At 37.5% G+C, this 21,387-nt stretch overlaps 1 protein-coding gene across 1 annotated transcript in view; it reads left to right on the top strand.

The window, feature by feature from the left end:
* LOC126188725 (protein eyes shut-like) overlaps positions 1-19,625 on the top strand; it is a 290,275-nt gene extending 270,650 nt beyond the window's left edge. Inside the window, 8 exon segments of the mRNA XM_049930332.1 lie at positions 5,726-5,797; positions 5,843-5,882; positions 6,086-6,167; positions 10,218-10,373; positions 11,292-11,533; positions 11,648-12,043; positions 18,244-18,493; positions 19,459-19,625. Coding sequence (XP_049786289.1) covers positions 5,726-5,797; positions 5,843-5,882; positions 6,086-6,167; positions 10,218-10,373; positions 11,292-11,533; positions 11,648-12,043; positions 18,244-18,493; positions 19,459-19,625 — 1,405 coding nt within the window.
* The last annotated feature ends 1,762 nt before the right edge of the window (positions 19,626-21,387 follow it).

Here is a 21,387-nt window from a genome sequence, read left to right as displayed (position 1 = left end):
CAAATTTTAAAGGAAAATGCCCAATACTGATGAAATACATTAATATCTAAATATACACGCTGTAAACCCTAATGAAACACCAGAGGGTATTTTCCATTATAGCGCTTATGAGGGGGAATCAAATGTAAACAGGATTTTTGTTCCTGAGCATCAACAGTTGACAGGAGCGGACCTGCGGATCTAATATTGTTGAGTGGGGGCATTAGAAGTAGGGAGACCTGGCTATCACAAACTTCCGACAGCTTCATCAATAATGCTCATTATGTCAAAGCAACAGGTGCACCCCCCACTGTGTAAGGCATGATTGTAAAATTTCTTAATCCTGAAGGAGTTCAAGTGACAAAAATTTTCCCAAGATTGACTGCACAGTTCAGTGATCAAACATTGTCATGGACACATGTGCCTGACTGGCATAAAGAGCTCAAGGAAGGATGAGAAAGTGTGTAAAATCAGCAATATGATTGCTGTCCTCAGACCAGCATTACAGACAAAAACATTTGTATAATTCAAGACATTCTTGAAGGCATCGACAACAGAGAGTATCACATATTACAGAACAGATCATAAATAGTTATGGGAGCTGTCAAGCAATCATAAAAAGTGCCAAACATTTTTTTAAAGTGTGTTCCAGATTGGTCCCTTGCCTTTTGGCTGAAATCAGAAGTTGAGGCATTTGGAGGTCTGTCAGAGGCTTACAGCAAGATTGGGAACATAGGATGAAGCAGTTTTGAGTCAGATAGTCACCTGCAATGAAATGTGGGTCCATCACTACACTCCTGAATCCAAGCCAGAAAGGAGTGCTGGGGGAAAGGGGAGGGAGTCCCAGTGAAAGTCAAAACTCAACTGTCAAGTGGAAAGGTTCTTTCTACCATTTTTTTCAACCAGCGAGATGTCTTGCTCATTGATTTTTTGCAGGAACAATGCAAAATCAATGCTGTCTACTACTGTGAGCTGCTGAAGAAGGTGTGAAATGCATATCAGCCCAAAAGACGAGACCAACCAATTTGACAGTTCATACTCCTCCAAGACAATGACAGGACTCATACTGCATGCAGGAAATGCACTGGATTCAACTTGATCATCCTCCCTACATCCAAGACCTATCGCCCTGAGATTTCCATTTGTCTGGACTGCTTAAAAAAGCTCTAGGAGAGCATCAATGTGAAGATGATGAGGGCATGGATAAATTCCTGTGCAATTGGTTCCTGATGCACCCAGGTTCATTTTACGATGATATGATTAAAAAACCTGCCTTCTCATTCAGAAAAATATATTTCTAAGGAGGAAACTATGGAAAAATAAGTTGCAACTGCCTTTTGTTTTTCAATAAATGAATTTTTTGTTAAATAAAACTTCCATTTACATCTGATCAGGGTCTATGTGCCCTGGGACAATGAGGAAATCTGGGGAAAATGTGGAATTTTTTCATCTAGGAAAAACCAAGGAAATTCTTAGAATTACAGACTTTTTCATTGTTTTAGTATTCAGTTAATTTTTTATAAATTTAATTGGTAAGAACTGTTAATCTGGCAAAGAATTTTACTTTACCCTGCTGCTGCAGAATAATACTGCATAAAAGAGAGAATAATACCAAAAAAAATTACCTACAAAGAGAATGGGCCAAATAGAATGTGCCATTTACAACAACAAAACACAGTGCACACCCCGAAGTGTCTGCTGGCAGCAAAATGTGTCACAGGCTTTAGGGTGAAGGCTGTATAATACTTCATAACAACAAACTGCTTTCAGTGAGTGTGACACCACAACAGTTTACATTTCTAACAGATTGCAGGAAAATATTGTGAATGGTGGTTCGAGAAGCATTACTTTCAAGGTAACATTTTGACAACCAGCCACTTAGAAAAATTTCAGGCCAGAAGATCAGCTCCTAACACAATTATTTAAAATTTTACTGTCTCATTTGTGTTAGATATACATTAAAAGGTAACACACACCAAAAAAAGACCAATATTATTCATGACAGCTTAGGTTTTCTTGTAATTATACATGTATTAATTTAAACTATTAACTTTTCCTATTTGTATGTCCGCACTAGTTAAAAGTCATAATACTATTGGCTGACAGCAGCATGTGTCCTATGCTCTGAATATCTGCTATCATTGGCCGATGAGATTACTTGACGGTGAGCCACAATTTGCTTACAAAAGCACATCGTAATCTTGATTTCAGTGCTTCAGAAGCTACCACACTGTATTTGATGGAATTCATATTTATACTTTTGTAATACAAAAATATGCAGTGTACATGTTTCCATGCAACAAAGGTCTTCCCAAAATGCATTGTTTTTCCTGGATTTTGCTTCCTTAAGTGGCAGGAAATTATATGCTTTAGCTTCAAAGGACTGGTAACTCTTCCAGCTCTGAGAGAAAGTATATTGTCACTTAACATGGAAAAAATGTACTTTTACCTGCGTATAGTGTATTTTCACCCAGGTGAAAGTGTATTTTTAACTGAAATTTTTTTTTCTTATCCATGTATACACCCTGTTGATTCACCCTTCTGTTAGGGATTCTTTCTTTTTTTTAGTTCATACATTAATACTTAAAGAATCTCCTGCAGCTTTCATTATCACAATTGTGTGTAGAGTCACTTGATGAAAAAATAATGTAAGCAGGACTGACCATATCAATTTTTTCTGGAATGCTTCAATGTGTTGCATCCCAGAGAACAGACATTTTTCTTTCCATCATGTACCACACTCCTCAGTTATCTGCACCCTGTCTCCTCAAAGCTGCCAGAACAGCATCTCCAGCTTGTTAAATAAAAGACTGTAGATTGTAGATTGTATTTTATTGGTCCTGTTGTCTACATAGCAGCTTATGCATAAGACATTGGACAAGTCAAGTTATAAATATACAGGCTGAAAGTAATTTCAAGGCATACATATTTAAGCTTACAATAATACACTTTACACACAAGTATTTATATAACACACTTCATAAATTTAAATATTCTTCAATGGAATAAAAGCAGTGATGCTGTAAATATGACTTTAGAGATTTTCCAAATGTATTGACTTCAGTGATAGCTTTTATGTTTTCAGGAAGTTTGTTATAAAGCTTAACTCCCATGTGAAAAGTACCTTTTTGGCACAGTGCTGTGCTGATTTGAGTCATATGTAAGTTCCTGTTTTGTCTCGTAAAGTGCTCATGTATATCACAGTTTTTTTGTAGCCTCTGGTCCTTGCCTATTACATTTAATTTAAAGAACAAAAGGGTTTCCATAATGTATACACACGGTAATGGGGGAATACCAGATTTCTTAAACAGGGGTTTACAAGAGTCTCTAGGCTTGCACCCAAACAAGATTCTAATGGCCCTTTTTTGTAGTTTAAAAGTGCTATTAGCTATTTTAGAGTTTCCCCAGAAGGTGACCCCATATCTAAGACGAGAATGAAAGTACGCATGATATGCATTCAATACTGTTTTCTCACTACAGCATGATTTTAATGAACAAAGAAGATAACACACTACGGTAAAGTTTGATCTTGCTTATCCCTTGCTGCCATTTCTCTAAGTGATCTACTTTTCAAGGTCCATTTTTTATCTTTGTGTTTCCAGCTACTGTTAGGAAGAATTCATTGTATTTAGTAGCCAACAATTTGATTCTAACATCATATGCTCAGACGTTATTGCATCAGGGCATTGAAGATCATTTGCCTTACAACATTTATTAATTTCATGCCAAATAATGCTCCAAATTGTATTTGCTTTGTACAGTATTCCACATCTGAAAGCAGGATCATCAATGAGATACAACACTTAGCAATGAAAGCAAGTTTTTAGTGAACACTAGTGCACAGTCAGAACAGAACTGACTTGCTGGACGGTGGTTGCAGCTGTTTATACAAACATCAAATATTCCAGAAGGCTAGTACTTGCACAAATATTGAACATTCCAGAATATTCAAATATAACATATTTCATGTATCTTCCAGAAATGGTAAGCTCTAAATAAAAAGGAATTGCTGGTGGTAGGGATTGAACTGGTGACCTGCAGCATCTCAGCCAGCTATTGTAACGACTACAGCACACTGTGTGCACCACATTTTGTGACATTTGATCACTCTCCCAGAGAAACAATGTTCCATTGTTTCAAAATTCTCTTTGGCACCAGCTACAGCACCCTGAATCCAGATCTTGTCAATGGTCCTCTGTAGGACAACTCTGAGGGATCCTCACATTCTGGTCATGTTGTCACATACTTTTTGCTATGATGAGCATCAGTCCCTCCCATTGAAGCATCATGATTGTCAAAAGGGTCTTCCATTCTCATGAACCTCCCATTATTGATCTGTACCTTTGGACTGAATAGAGCTTCATACGGATGACACGGGCGGCATCTCTCTGCTTTTGTATTCTCAATGAAGGATCATAATCCTCGACTTCATATGTGAAGTTCCGAAACTGATCAAGGATATGATATGGGCCAAAGTAGTGTTAAGCAACTTTCCAAGTTGTCGTGCTTTCCACACAGGGGTAAAAAATCTGCAACAAGTTTCCTAGGCTCTATCTCACGGGTCAGCACTTGGCATTATAGTGCTCTCGGTGTTTCTCCCGGGCATCCAGAGTCTGTATGTTAGCCAGGCACCTTGTTTCTTTTGTACTGGTGATGAGGTGCTTCACATAGTCATCCTGAGCAATGTCTGGCTGAAATGGGAAATGGACATTGTTGTGTCAGCCTCATGACCATTGGAATGTAATGCCACTGTTCTGTAACTGGACTGCACCAAGAAGATTTGATTTGATTTCTTTATTAATCCGTGAAACAATTTACAATGTATGGATTTTGTCACTGAATAATAGACAATTTTACAGTTTAAATTTGTTTCTTACAGTAGTGGACAGTGAAATTTTCTTATAATCTAATTTACAATTTACAATAATATAATTTACAATTTATTTCTCCGTATAGTTTAACACAGTACTTTCAGATTTTAAGTAACCTTTTTTAATTCAAGTATTCCATTACTGTATAGTAACTTTTATTTTGTAAAATTTTTTTTTAGTTTTTCTTTAAAGGAGGAGATTGTCTCTATGTCTTTTATGTTTTGTGGTAATTTATTATATAATTTGATGGCATTGTACAGTAGACTCTGTTGCATTTTAACTTTATTTTTTCTATCCAGATGCAAATTATTGCAGTTCCTAGTTTCGTAACCATGTACAGAACCATTGTTAACATAGTGTCCAATTTTTTTTTTTTTTTTAATATACATAACATTCTGAAAAATGTATTCACATGGGACAGTTAAAATTTCCAGCATTTTAAAAAGTTCAAGGCAGTGAGCCATGCTGCCACTCTTGGTCATTATACGTACTGCTCTTTTCTGAAATTTGAATATAGCTTTGATATTTTTCCTATTCATTCCCCAGAATATTATCCCATAACTAATAACAGGATGGATGTATGCAAAGTATATTGATCTAATACATGAAATATTGCATGCTGAAGTAAGAACTCTGAGGGCATAGCATGCTGTAGAGATTCTGTTATGAAGTATTTTTACATGGTCTTCCCACTTCAACTGACTATCAACTTGCATGCCAAGAAATTTTGTGCTTTCCACCCATTGTATGGTTTCATTACCAAACTTCAGGTTATTATAATATGGTTTTTTGTTTATGTAAAAGTTCATAGCACTTGTTTTCTTAATGTTAAGCTTGACTTTGTTGTTAGCTGCCCACTCATATATACTTTTTAGTGTTTCTTCAGCTTTCTCTCTTAGATCTAGATGTGATGTGTCACTGATTAGCACAGATGTGTTACCTTCCAAGTGATCTGTCACCGTGATGCTACTCATAAATGTTGTTTATTTCAGTTATTTTCTTATACAGTCACCTGACTTGAAGGTTCTTGATGTAGTGGGCCTGCTATGCAGTGCCACCAGTTCTTGCTGTGTGACTTCTTCACTTTGTCCAGAGGGTAAAGGGCTGCAATAGAGTTTTGAACTATTCAGACTACTAAATGACATAAACATCTTTCAGTAACTCTTCTGTACTTTGTCTCAGATATATATTAACAAGTAGCACAGTGGGTGTACAGATCACTTGTGAATTTGTAGACCAGAACAACATCTCTGAATAGACTCTTAGAACAGAACAGAATAGAATGGAATGACATTTCTCTTAAGCTTTATTTCAACTGTTTTTGGGTGCTTTCATTATCAACAGTGCCTCTTGTTCTGTGCCTTCCAAAACACTACCAAGCTATGACACCATAGTATAAGCAACACTGCCACAACAAGTGGAGGCACTTGATCGCTGTCAAACTTCACTGATGTCCTGTGCTCATGCTTCTTCCATCATATCTGCACGGGCATCAAATCAAAGCACACACAATGGAAAGTTCTCTACTTAAATACTATATAAACAACATTTTACATGAACATCGATCATCAGCTTAAGAGAGAGGAGTGTAACACATTATTCTGAATGAACAGCATGCCACACCACATCATGGAGCAGAAATAATGGTGTGCAGCCTGTAGTGTCTTGCTTCACTGTGTTGTTTGCCAATATCATGATGGGCAGTATTGTATCTCATTCTCTCTGTTTGACATCAATGTACACTGAGATTATAGTTTTGAGTGTAAAGTGTTCTGTGAGGCCATTCATCTGAGGGTGGTAGGCACTTGCCATGTTGTGGGTGAAGTCGCAACATGAAATTACCTCTGCCACTAGTCTTAACTGTAAAACTTTTGGAGGTCATCACACGTGGCGCTCTATGCTTCAAAATTATGTTTTCTATAATGAACTCTGCAATTTCTGGAGTGTAGGCAGTTGACACAGCTTTGGTGACAGCATAGTCAGTGAGGTAGTCAGTGCAATTCTCATTTGTCGACTTTGGGAGCTTCCCCAAGAGGTCATTTCCAATTCAGTGGAAGGTGCTGCTGGAGATAAGATTGCTGCCAGATCCCAGGAGGTAATTGCAGCATGCACTTCTGTCATTGACATTCCTTGCAGTGGCTCATGTAGTCTCTAACAGATGAGTCTTCATGAATCCCAGGAGATCATATGTTGGAGCATCATCGAAATACTTATAGCTGGCTGTAGATGAGCTGGGATAATGAGCAACAATATCTGCCCCATTTCCTCTTATACAATGCTCCATTTATTAATTCGAATTATCCTTTGTATAGATCCTTCTCCTTCAAGGCTTCTATGATTTTCAGTTGCACTAGATCTTCCCTCTGATCAGCTGAAGTGTCATTTAATTCAGTGATGACTGAGGTTTCGTCCATGCTGGTGTGTTCTGCCAAAGGATTCCTTGAAATCTAGTTGGTGTCATTGTGCTTGCATCCACTTGTGTATATCACTGTGGTGTATATCATTGCAGTGTCATACTCCTGAAGCCTCATTACCCATCTCACTATTCAACATGATGAATCCTTCAGGATAGTCATTGAGCAGAGAGAACTTTGGGCTGTCACAATAGTGAATGATTTGCCAAATAAAAATAGCCAGAATCTGTTGATAGCACAAGGAAGTGCAAGGCACTTTTTCTCCGTAGTAGGGTAGTTCATTTTGGACTTGGAGGGTACTCTGGAAGTGTAAGCTCCCACCCTGTCAGCACCTTCTTGAATATGCACTTGTACGAAGAAGGAAAGATCTTTCTTGCACTCCTTTTGAGGCAGATTTGTCTTCTCCCAGCAAAAATCCTTGAAAAATGTGTGCCTTGGTACAGTAAACATTTCTCACAAAATGTGCCAAGAAGCTGCGAAATCTGTAACTGCTGCTATGTACTCTAGATCAGGATGGACTTCATCTCCATTCACTATGTGCCCAAAGTTCTTTTGTCTTAGGTGGCAATGGGGCATGTTTTTGGATTCAGGTGGAGGCCTGCAGTCTAAGCACACTTCAACAAGGTTGTCAGGTAGCTTAGATGTTCTTCAGTGTATTCAAAAAATGACAGTGTCACCCACATAGCTAATCCATGTCATTCATTTAAGGTGTCTCAGCAGGTTGTCCATCATGCATTCAAATGTGGCTGGAGCATTACACAATGCAAACAGCATTATTTTGAACTCAAAGAGTCAACCAGAGGTTATGAAGGCTGTCTTTTTAATGGTCAGCCTCATCAACCTCAGTTTTCTGTGTGTGTCTGCATGTTTTGCTGCTTTCAAACAGTCTAAGGTATCATCAATGCACAGCAGAGATAGTCACATTTCTTTTTGATTTTGTTCAGTTGTTGGTAGTTGACATAAATGCTGTGTGCCATCCTTCTTCTTCACAAGGATCACAGGAGAGGATCAAGGATACTCTGAAGGTTCAATGATGTCCTCTGGCAGCATCTTCTCCACTTCCTCCTAGATTATCCATCATTCAGCTGGTGACATAATATATGAGTGCTGGCTAGTTGGCGTATGGTCCACAGTGTTGGTAACATGTTTCGCTATGGGCCAGTTGGTCTGTTTTTTCTCTACTTTGGATTTGAAAGCGTCTGAAGATTATCAGTACTGGCTATCACTTCCTGACAATGTTCCTCAGTCAGACAAGACCCTATTCCCAGATTGGTAGTACCTTCCTCCACTGCATTATCTGTAGTGGTAGTGGAGCATGACTCTTCATTGACGACACTAAGCTGTCCTTCCTGGACTGGTTCATCTGTCACTGTGCACGTGCATTTGGGGATGAGGATGAACTGTAGCTGTACATGACAATTAGTGATCCAAAGTTCTTCTGGACCACCTTCAGTGCTTAAGATCATCACTGGTATGTAGATTTCTTTTGTAAGCCTGAGTAGAATTTCATTTCATCAAAAGCTCCAAGCTTAACTGAGATTCTTTATAGGCAACTGGAAATCATCTTATTGATGATGGCAGGATAACGATGTCCTCAACAGCAACCAACCAACCAGAACACTCTTTGTTATGTATGCTCATTGGAATAGCTTCATCAGTCTGTAAGTCTCATATTCCACTATTCATGACTGCTTGTGATGCCTGCAGGAAATCCCATGTGAGAATAACATTAAGACTACATTCCATTAAAATGACAAATTTGGAGAGCTATATTCTATCACTAATAGTTATTTTTGCAGTACATGCTCCAGTCAACTGGATGTATTTACCATTTGCGACTTTCGGCCAATTGCTTCTCTATTACAAAGCATAACCATGTTTAGCTGACAGTGATAAGCCTATGACATTCCAGAAAAGAAAGCCCTTGAGTTCAATTAGTGCCTGGACAGAATGACTGTCAGTGATAAAATCAATGAGATTTCCTGACATCTTGGTGACTGTCATCCGTGGAGCATTTGCATCTGAGGTATCCTCACCTCCACAGCTCTACATCTACATAGATACTCAGCAAATCACACTTAAGTGCCTGGCAGAGGATGATGCTGCTTAGTTTTCCTGAAGCTGGTGGCTAGGTGACCGGCTGGTTCCTCTGTTCTGTGACAGAGAACAGCTACAACATGATCGGGAGTGACTTTGCCCAGGTTACAACAATATGCTTCATCCTACAGGTTGGCTACATTTGTCTGCCATTGACTGGCATGAACAGGACTATTGTGCTGGTTGACATTTTATGGCATAATAGTCATCAAACAAGGTATTTACTGGCAGTTTGTTCTGCATCCTCCAAATTTCTGTTCTTTTGTGAGACATTGTACTCAGTGGAGGAGTTGGTTGGATGTGCACTGGTCGATGTTGGGTAGTCGTTTGATGGTTGTGACTGAGTCCATTCTACACGGCATGTTTGACTAGTGATAGACATTGGTGCTAAAGATAGGTATATCTATTCTTTGACATTTCTGTTACTTCCTAATAATATACAGAGTCAACAATCATGGCTGCTATGTCTTGTGTACTTTGTTCAACATTTCTGGATACCATACACTGCTGTAGTTCTTCTCATACTTTCTGGCATGTATTCGCAAATGCCATAGAGACCACTTTCAGCAGTTGATCATATCTCTTCCATCAAACTCTCATCATCATCATCATCATCATTATCATCATCATCTTCTTCTTCTTCTCCCCCCCTCCCCCACCACCACCCCACCCCTACCCCCTCCTTCCATCTCAATTCACTGGCACCATTTGATGAATTCCTGTTTTTGAGATGTTCTTTACCAAAAGGGTTGTGATGTTCTTTATCGGAAGAGCTTGGTACATATCTTCTGTGACTCCTTTCATCAAGTGTAAAATTAGTTTGGCTCATGTCATATTCTCATTTATGATCGCATAGGGCCAAAGCAGTCTGTAGAGTGTAAAATTAGTTTGGCTTATGTCATATTCAGATTCTGCATAGTGCCAAAACAGTCTGTAGATATGACTATGTCTTTTACCTGTGATGTTGGGCCCTGTTCTTCACTTGTTCTCCCACAAGCAGACATTTTCTTCAGTTTGACCTAGAATCTGTCCTAGCTATAGAACCACTGCTGGTCTGTGTCATACGAATGAAAGTACACATTACCAAATGCATCCTGTCATCCTACTTGTTGTATTTGAGAGCTCAGTCAAATCCTTTTTGCCATTATGTTCGGTCTTGACCAGCATCTCTGGTAAACATGGATGAATGCCTCATATGCAGTTGACTTACTGCTGGTCTTCTGAATATGTGTGTCTTAGGAACAATGTACTGCTTGAATTTCTGTTCTTGACAGTGTAGGCAATAGCTTTTACATTGCCTATTTGGACCCAAAGTTATGTAGATGTTTTGAAGTATTCAACATTTACACCAAATAATGTCTGCTCATAAACACACTCAAGTCCAAATCTGAAAGCAGGTTGTCAATGAGATACAACACTTAGCACTGAAAGCAAGTTTATTACAAACACCAACACACAGCCAGAACAGAACTTACCTCCTTGATGGAGAATGCATATATTTATACAGATATTCGAGAATGCTGATATTCATACAAAAATCAAATATTCTAGAATATACAAACCTTTGATATTTGAAGAACCTTCCAGAAATGATAAACAGTAAACAACAAATAATTGCTGGTGGTTGGATTTGAAATGGTGACCTGCAGCACATCAGCCAATGACACTAATCACAGCACCAAACTGCACGCACTACATTTTGTGGCAATATTCTTGTTCATCCAAATGCCCCTTGAGCTTTCAATCCCTTACGTGGCAATCATTTGTCTGTTGATTTTATCATGTGAATGTGTGTTAGTGGCCTTTTTAGGTGTTCAGGCTGTTATTGAATTGTTATTATATATGTTATGTTTTTTCGTTTTGTAGAAAACCATTAATGCATGACAATTTCACTTATTTGTGAGCTCAATTGTTATTACTTAATTTAAAGGAGGTACTGGAGACCTGTCAAACTTGCCAAATGCTGCAATGGCTACATTACCAGAACCATTTACAGGCTGCATAAGGAGAGTTTATTTAAACTGGGAGAAAATCCCATTGGATGAAAAGAATATGATTGCAGCACGTAATGTAGCTGACTGTGATGGAACACCATGTGGTGGTGATGTATGTGAACATGGTGGGACTTGCTGGTTAGATCCACACTCTCAACCTCGTTGCAGCTGCAAGAAGGTATACTTGTACTTTCCTGAAATCAGGCAATGCTTCTGTTGATTAATGTACAATATTATTACTTTTTTGTTTGACTTGTTTATATTTTTAAATACTATAGCAAATTTCTTACAGTTCTATACAGGAGCATTTTGTGAAAGTCAATTAACATGTACAGAAGACAGCTGTCAAAACAATGGACGATGCATGAACAGAACTTCAGCAATTGCAGAATGTTCCTGTCCCCTTGGCTGGGGAGGAGCAACATGTGAAGAAGGTTACTTTTTTTCTAAGTTTTCATGTACTTTACCACAACATAAATCAAACTTCTCAATTGACAGTACATTTTTTTCTGTAGCTGTAATGACCATATCGCCTCATTTTGGAGGGAATGGCTACCTTGTTGTTGAAGGAAGTGGGAAAAGTGCAAAACAGAATGAACTCAGTGTGCAAACCAAAATGGAAATTGGTTACTTATACATAAATTTTTCCACTATTGAGTCAAAGGGAATGATTCTATGGAGTTCAATGGTGAGTTGATGTTAAATATTATGAAGTAATTTTTATTGTAATCTCTCTCAAAGTCTGGTAAAGCTTTTTCATGGCATAAGAGTCTATACTGTCAAGTTGAGGCAATTGCTGGAGATTATTATGAACACAAATTGTCATCCAGTTATGGCTCTTTTTTGTTTTACACAAGTTTCTGTGTGTTGGCATGTTAGCGTATAACATGCCACATGCGAGTGCTGTTCTATCTAGCTATTAAACTTTATCTGATTTAACTAAATTTGTACTAGTTCATGCATTGTGTTTTGTGTTTAATTTGGTGACTGAAATGTGTTTCAGAGAATGAAGTGCTGATATGAGGTAAGTTCTAATTTCTTTCCATTTGTGACCTTATTGTATTCCTATCCAGCCATACCAAAATGCTTCCAGAAACTTCCTGCCGCCAATTTAGCCATCCTCTTCCATAAAAACTTTAATGTAAATTCAAGCAATGGTACTCCACATAGGAATGTGAACACTGTAGGAAAAAGTAAATTGCTACTTTCTCTGAAGAAGACACATTAAGTTGAAGACAGTCAAAATTAAGAGACACTTACACAACGCTTTTGGCCACAATGTTCACCAGCAAAAGAGAAAGAGGAAAACACACACCATTTGTACATATAAGCAAGTACACTTCATGCACACATGATTGCCAACTCCAGAAGCCACATTCTGGCCCGGGCTGCTGGAGTTGGTGGTCATGCGTATGTCAGAAAACTTTAATGTACATGAACATGATACCAGCAAAAAGATAAACTCAGTGTCTAGTCAGTAAGTACAACAGCCTTTAAAACTTCTACTACAAATAGTGCTATACAAATGTACAATGGCCTCCCACATAAAATCAAAGTTATTTCTTTCATTTTCATGTTTTATAAATGCCTAAGGGCATTCTTATTAGGTCATTGCTTCTATTCAGTGGCAGAATTTTTAGACCGTATTAAGTACAAGAGACTTGAAGCAAGAATATGCAAAAACTGCTACTGCTGCTAAAGCAAGATCAAATAGAATTAATTTATTATACTATTAAAATATATTTTTATTTTATATTTAACTTGTGTATGCTTGTGTGTGTGTGTGTGTGTGTGTGTGTGTGTGTGTGTGTGTGTTGATTACACATTGTCTGTGAAACTTATCCAAATTTATACCTACAAACAACAGACAAAAGTATTTTATGCTTCTGAAAATCACTCATTTACACTTGTCTCATCCCTTCCTCAAACTGTTTCACTACATATTGTGCGATGTAAATCCTCAAGGCTACCCAATGTGCTCTGTGCCCCTTGGAAGGCAACTGTACTCCTACACTGACATAAGCATTTATATCTTCCTTCAAAATATATCTTTTCACATTAAAGAAGCCATTCATGGTGTAATTTAACTGGTTTTAGTTATCACTGTGGATGACAACTATCTATACAGCAATTTTCTACATTTCCATGACTTCAGACAGTGGGAGATTTCCCTCTTCCAGGGTGAGCTAAATTCATGTTAGCTGTACTAACTTCACATTTATCTTCATTTATTTTTTATTCACTGGGTACATCTCCAATCAACACATGATTTTCCGCTACAGATGTGTGCTACCAGTTTTCCCTCTTACGGCAATGGAGCCTCTCTCAAGATCCTGTACTTTTCATTACACAAAATAACTTCTCCATACTTTTCACAAAATACTCCATTTTATATAGGTTTTAAATTCTCCTTCGGAGATAATTAATGTTTTACACAGAATTCTACTCAAACTGCCCAGAATTACAGTTAGTCATCAAAGAATTTATGCAGTCTCAACAGAGCATCACTTTAACCATCATTGCCGAAATCAAAGGTACAAAAAAATTACCCCTGTCCATCCTCCTGTCATATACTTCACCCCCAATATTAATGTTGCATACTCCCGTAAGGCAACCTGAGAAAATTTTAGTGCTACCTATCAGTTTTGTTGCTGTCTATTGAAAGAATGGCTTCAGATAAGTCGCCATGAGGCTCAGTTGAAGGATATTTATTGATATTTAGACCAAAGCTTGAAGGATAATCAGTATTTCCAGCAGTGACTGAGTAACACGTACACTGCTTTGTGCTCACTCATCAGGTGCTGCTGTAAAAATCAATTATTCTTTCTGTTTTTCTACCACCACCAATAAAAACTCTAAATCTTATGTAATGCCAGAAAGGAAGGAAGAAGAAAATGCAATATTAAATATCTCATTGACTGTGAAGTCATTAGGAACAGAGCTCAATTTTGGGCTGGCTAAGAGTTGGGGACAGTCCTGTAACCCAACCTTGTGTCGGACATTCAAAGGATGATGTTACCTACATATTGCACATATGGGATGAGAATTGTCCACTGCATTAGACTTTTGAGAAATGTTGACTGGAGTGTGTCATTGCCTGCAAATAGCAAAAATTATTTCAGCATTCATTATGCGTTATTGACATCAAAGAACAAGTGGAATCAAATTTTGGTATTTGGATTAAGTCTGTCCATAGGTCTTTAGGAACATGGTTTTCTAAGTAAGGGATGTTACTACAGTGACAAGGCAAAAAGTGTGAAGGGTATGAGGCACAGAGAGATGGGTATTGTAGTGAAGCCAGTAGAATAGTGTTAAAAGTGGTGTTACTAAGAGATAACCGAGACCTCATTCTGGAAAGGGGGGGGGGGGTTATGATGCCGGTAGACCTTTGTCAGTTCAAGTTCAATTTCTACATCAGTTGTCATAGGTTTTTATATGTTTATAATGTCTTTTCCCGAATTCCTTCTCATTTTGCATATATTATACAGAATATTGAGGTCATGTAAGTCTAAAAATGCCAGAAGACATTAGCTATCTTTCTTCCTTCTGTATTTCATTTTACTTTCCATTTTAGCTTGTTATTGCTCAAGAATGTTAATTAACAAAGAGTTGTCACACTATGCAGTCTCATTTTTGTGAAATTTTCTCAACTTTTTGTAAACTACATTAACTATTTCAAAAGATAAAGAAAAATTGCCTGTAATGTTATTGTACCCAAAACACGTTAAATACTACTGGCTAAATCATAAGACAACACTGTAACTGACATTACTGAAGCATTATCATATATACAGGATGGCAATTATTGAATTACATGAAATAAAATTGTCATAACTTCTGAACGGTTTGCATTAGGATGTTCAACCTGCACTGTTGGTCTTGGGCATGATGGGAATTAATATGCACATGTGCACACATCTTGTTTTTATCAGCCATTTGCACATGAAAAAGTCACGGTACAGCATGCCTGAGCGTATAGCACTTGTGAAGGCCTACTATGCGAACAATAACAGCCCAACTGTGGCTCAAAGGAAGTTCAAGCTGAAGACAACTGCTCCAAGTGTGCTAACAATCAAGTATTTGATTCACATGAAAACATTGAGAAGACATGCACTGTATTTCAAACCAGCCCCAGGAAATCGATCATATGAGCTGTACAACAGGTAGGAATCAACAAGGAGACACTGCGACAAATTGTTGTTGATGATCTGCATCTCTTTCCATACAAAATTCAAACCCATCAGCAATTAAACCCAAGGGCCATGAACCAGCAGTTGTGTTTTGCCAACACTATTGTCCAAAGAATCGATGAACAGGACTTTGATGTGAATATGGTTTTGTTTAGCAATGAAGCCCACTTTCATTTGGATGGGTTCAAAAACTGGCACATTTGGGGGACTGCGATAGAGAAGTCTCTTCACCCTCAACAGGTGACTTTGTGGTGTGCAATGTCCAGTCACAGAATAATCGGCGTGATATTCCTTGATGGCACAGTGACTACTGAATGGTATGTGATGGTTCTGGAATATAATTTCATCGCTATAATGCAAAGTGACCCTGATTTCGACAAGGTATGGTTCATGCAAAACAGATCTCGATCCCATCAAATCAGGAGAGTGTTTGATGTCCTGGAGGAGCACTTTGGGAACTGTATTCTGGTTCTGGCATACCCAGAGGCCACTGGCATGGGACTCGATTGGCCGCCATATTCTCCAGATCTGAATAATAAGACTCCTTTTTGTGAAGCTATATGAAAGAGAAGGTGTACAGCAGTAACCCCAAAACCATTACTGGGCTGAAGAAAGCATTTCTGGAGGTCATCGACAGCATTAATGTTTCCACACTTCAGCAGGTCATGCAGAATTTTGCTATTCATCTGTTCCACACTGTCACCAAGGATAGCAATCATATCGAACATGTCATAACCTAAATCTGAATATCTGCAGCGACATTTACATGTTGAATAAAGTCTGTTCATGCCGTAGTTTTTAACTAATTTCCTTTTTTTCATATAGTTCAATAATTGCCACATTGTAAATGGCTTCTAGAGAATAAACACAAACTAAACTGTCTGAAAAATCTAGTACTCTCTGACAAAAGTGGTACTAATGTTTAATCAGATCTTGATAACGTTTTTAAAGAGCTGCAACGAGTGCTTTAAAAGAACATAAATGTAAAATTATACACTTCACAAAACAAAACCATAGTATTGTTGTTGTTGTGGTCTTCAGTCCTGAGACTGGTTTGATGCAGCTGTCCATGCTACTCTATCCTGCATCTCCCAGTAGGTACTGCAGCCTACATCCTTCTGAATCTGCTTAGTGTATTCATCTCTTGGTCTCCCTCTATGATTTTTACCCTCCACACCGCCCTCCGATACTAAATTGGTGATCCCTTGATGCCTCAGAATATGTCCTACCAACGGATCCCTTCTTCTAGTCAAGTTGTGCCACAAACTCCTCTTCTCCCCAATTCTTTTCAATACCTCCTCATTAGTTATGTGATCTACCCATCTAATCTTCAGCATTCTTCTGTAGCACCACATTTCGAAAGCTTCTATTCTCTTCTTGTCTGAACTATTTATCGTCCACATTTCACTTCCATACATAGTATTATATGACTGCAATAGTAATGATTCACAGTGAAAATCAATCAACACATACAAATACTTTGGTGTAACAATTTGTTTGGACATTAAATGGAATATTACTATGACACTCTGTCATAGATAAGGGGGCAGCAGACTTCGGTTCATTGGTACGATTATGGGTCTGGCTGCAAAGAGATTGCTTACAAAACATTTGTGCAACCCATCCCAGAATATTGCTCAACTGTGGGGGACCCATACCTAGTAGGACTAACAGGGGATATTGAATGTATACAAAAATGGGCAGCAAGAATGGTCACACATGTGTTTGACTCATGGGAGAGTTTCATAAAGATGCCAAAATACCAGAACGTCCAAATACTTGAATACAGATGCCAACTGTTCCATGAAAGCCTATTTACAAAGTTTCAAGAGCCAGTTTTAAGTATGGAATCGAGGCACATAATACAAGCCCTTAAGCAGTATGTGTAGAGACCACAAAGACAAGAGTAGACTGATCACAACATGCAGAGCATCATTTAAGCAACCCTTCTTCTCGCACTCAGTATGCAGATGGAATAGAAAGAAGCCTTGATAAGTGTCACAGTGGAAAGAGACCTTATCCACACATTTCACAGTGGTTTGCAGAGTCGAGATGTAGATCTTGAGCACAAAATAAAAACTCGCAACACTCCGACATTAAAAGATTGAGACCTTCTACACTAATAGTTTTCTTACTATACAAGTGAATATTTCAGAAAGATAATCACACTTGTGGAGATGTGTACCATTATTTAATGACAAGTTACAACAGAAAATGAGATACAGTAAACCAGGAAAAACAACTTCCCACAGATTTAAAGTCTCAAAAGGACATGTTGTCTTTGTTCAGCGTATTATGCAGTTCAAACTGGGTGGTAAATCTTCAGAAGTAAAAAATAAAAATAAATAAAAACCAAGACACAAATAGGTTAGTTCTTACAATGATAAAGGAAAACAGGACATAAAAATAGAAATAAGTTGGTAGGGGGAAAGTATCAATCTACATGGTCTGAGGCTTGAAGTAAATTTTCTTTTCCATAATCATTAATTCCTGTTTTCTGTGAATGAAATGACTTATCTTATCATTCCTAAGTATGGCTTTTTCATGTTTCTGGTAATTTTGCTGCATTTTTTCCTGTTTTTACTGTTTATCAATATGTATGTTCTTCTGCTTCCTTGGAGTTAAGTATCATTTTGGACTTACCTGTTTCTGATATCTGTAATTTCACTATTGTGTTATATCACTTATGATGCTTCAGGGACAAGAGTATTTGGGTATTGGCATAGAAGAAGGACTGTTAAAGTTTGCATGGGGACATCCCACTACAAACCGTACACTGTTACTGGTCTCTGGTGGTGTAGCTGCTGATGGCACCTGGCATACTTTGGAGATTGACCTTAGTCCAAGGAACATCACTGTATGGTTCGATAGTCAGCTTATTCATTCTGAAACAGAAGAAGGTGAAGGCAGCAAAAAATTTCTGATTACAGATGGAATATTCTATCTGGGTAAGTTGTAGAGAGACTCATTTAGCTTAAAATAAGAGATAAGGGCATTTTGCTCTGTATTCTTTGATCAATGTGTTACTGAAGATATTCATTTTATAAATGTCCACTCTTCTGCAAAGGCCAGGTTACTTCTGCATGCTTCATTCCACAGTGAAGAATACATTCTAGAAATAACCTTTAGGGTTTGTATAAGCTGTTCTCCACAATATTTTTTCTCTTGGAGGAGTTAGTCCAGCAAAGTATGCTATAGAGTAGCTGTATAGTTTGGAAGGCATTTTGCTCTTTATTCTTGATCAATGTGTTACTGAAGAAATTTATTTTATAAATGTCCACTCTTCTTCAAAGGTCATGTTGCTTCTGTATACTTCACTCCACAGTGAATAATACATTCTATAAATAACCTTTAGGATTTATGTAAGCCTCTCTCCACAATATCTTTTCTCTCAGAGGAGTTAGTCCAACAAAGTATGCTATAGAGTGTCTGTACAGTTTGGAAAGTGTAAGAGAAAGGTACAGAAAGATTAATGTTTTGCGTCAGGCTATGATATGTGACTGGATAACTCAGTCAGTAAGAGATTATCTGCAAAGCCAAGTGTGCAGGTTGAGACCCCAGTGTTGCATTCAGTTTTAATCTGGCAAGAGGTATTATATTATTCACTCCATTACAGGCTAAAAGATTCATTCAAGTATATAAATAACTTGTTCAAAAACCTCTCAACCATCATTGTTGCAGGTTTTTGACACCAACACAAACGTATAATAAGTTAATAGAACAATTGTTTATCCTGTTGTGAGCTGATGCTTATCTTGATAGTAGAAAATTGACCACAATATGAGAAGGCTCTCAATATATTCCGTAAAGCATGTTAACATGTGTAATTTGATATCTCAGCAATCATTAACACTTTATGTTTTGTATCACATTGTGGGCTTTAATGATTACCTCTCGCATGATTATCTTTCAGGTGGATTCCCTGGAGAAGAATCTGTAACAGAATTATCAAATGGATTATTTTCATCACATTTCATAGGATGTATCAAAGAACTAGCATGGAATAAAAATACCAGTGTCACTGATTTCTCAGACTACCAGGGAGAAAATGTTGGGAGCTGTGCTTCAATACAAACATAAATTTCATTAACAAAGCTGTTTAAAACATGCCACAACAAAAGTATTTTTGTTAGACATGCCATTCTAGCAAGTGCTCACATTATGAGCTGACAGCCTCTGTTGATCTAAAATGTTGAGTGATAACTAATACAGGGAAATCCAGATGCAAGAGAGATTTCATTTGCAGAATTGGTCAGTCAATGTGATTTGTTTCTTTCCTTTTTATGTTGTCATTTCAGTATGGGATTCTGTCCTTTTCTTGGCTGGTACCTTCTGAGTAATATAAAAATTGATAACAGTGATATCTTTCTCAGTGTCTTGAGTTCTGCTCATTTGGACATCACACACAGGACAGTTAACAAGTAATTTCATAGGCACTATTTTTATTCTTACAGGTTTAGGGTTCCCTAATAACATTTTGTATTTAATACATAAAACAGCAGTACTGAGTTGGTACTCATCTGTCCTGTACAGCTGCCCTCATTGTTTTGGACAGTCTATCGTGCTTTGTATTTCATACCCTAGTTATGATAGTCCCACAAAAGACTGGCTGTGATCAAAAGAAAATCTAAATATTGTGAATTTATCTGGAAAGACTTTCAGCTTGTAAATAAATTCTGCCTGTCGTAGTGTTTCTGACACAGGTAATATTTTTCAGAACACAATTTGAGAGAAAAGGAAGAGAGTTAGTGAGAGGCTGAACTATTTAGTTGGTGTGTGAGGCTCGTTTTAGCAGCTCAGTTGGAAGGATGCCAAATGCAAACATTGAAAGTGCAGATGTGATTAACAGTTCTATATAAAACTGTCTCATTGTTGTAATTTACTACATCCAAGAACTTAAACTCTATACATCTATCTATTTAAAACATTGGATTTATCAGATTGATGCAGCTGCTCATGTAAAGCAAATATCATGTTTAAGCTATCAATAGTGAAATTCAATTGAAAATAAGAAATTTTTCCCAAAATGTGTTGCATGCAAGACAAATAAAATTAATAAAAATGATTACTGGCAACACAATATGATTTTGATATTATTTCAAACAAAGCTTCTGTAAAAAGTATTTACTCTAAATGCACTACTAGAACCAGTAATTATAGCTGAATAAGAAAGTAACAAGTGTGCATTCTCTCCTTCATACTTGTATTCCACAGAGAAATATGTGTATCCAGTGTGGCAACAGCGGATATTTTTGGTATTGTTACATGCAAAACTTCTGTAAGAATTGTTTATCATTAAATGCGTTAGTAGAACCAGTAATTATAGCTGAATAAGAAAATAACAGGTGTGTATTCCTTCATGCTTGTGTTCCACAGAGAGATATGTGTACTGTATCCTGTTTCACAGTAAGAATTGTCATGGATGGATAAATAAACGGTTGTTATGAGGGTAAATCTTACTGTAAAATTCACTCCATAGCTGAATTTTGATCTTCCAGAAGCAGGAACACCTTCTGCAATTGCTGAAGAAAAATATACAGAAGGAAAATTTGGGGGAAAAAAACATGAGTAGCAAAGTAATAGTGGAGAGTTGTGATTTGAGCATTAAATGTTGCACTACATGATGATCCTTGATAACATGTTTTGTATTTTAACTTAAGATATTATATTTTCTTTCACAATGGCTTGCTTCTATTTGATATGTTTTACTCAACAAATAAATCCCTGATTCTTTTGTGAATTTCTTGTTGATATTCAACTTGGTACCATATGCTCGCGTGTTTCTGGCATCACAAACTAGCTTTTGCGGCAGATGGGTCTCTTATGATGAACACAAGTGCAG

Source organism: Schistocerca cancellata, chromosome 5, assembly GCF_023864275.1.
Source record: "Schistocerca cancellata isolate TAMUIC-IGC-003103 chromosome 5, iqSchCanc2.1, whole genome shotgun sequence".
In the NCBI taxonomy this organism is placed as follows: Eukaryota; Metazoa; Arthropoda; class Insecta; order Orthoptera; family Acrididae; genus Schistocerca; species Schistocerca cancellata.
The sequence above is the reverse complement of the archived record's forward strand: the minus strand, read 5'-3'. Positions and strand labels throughout refer to the sequence as shown.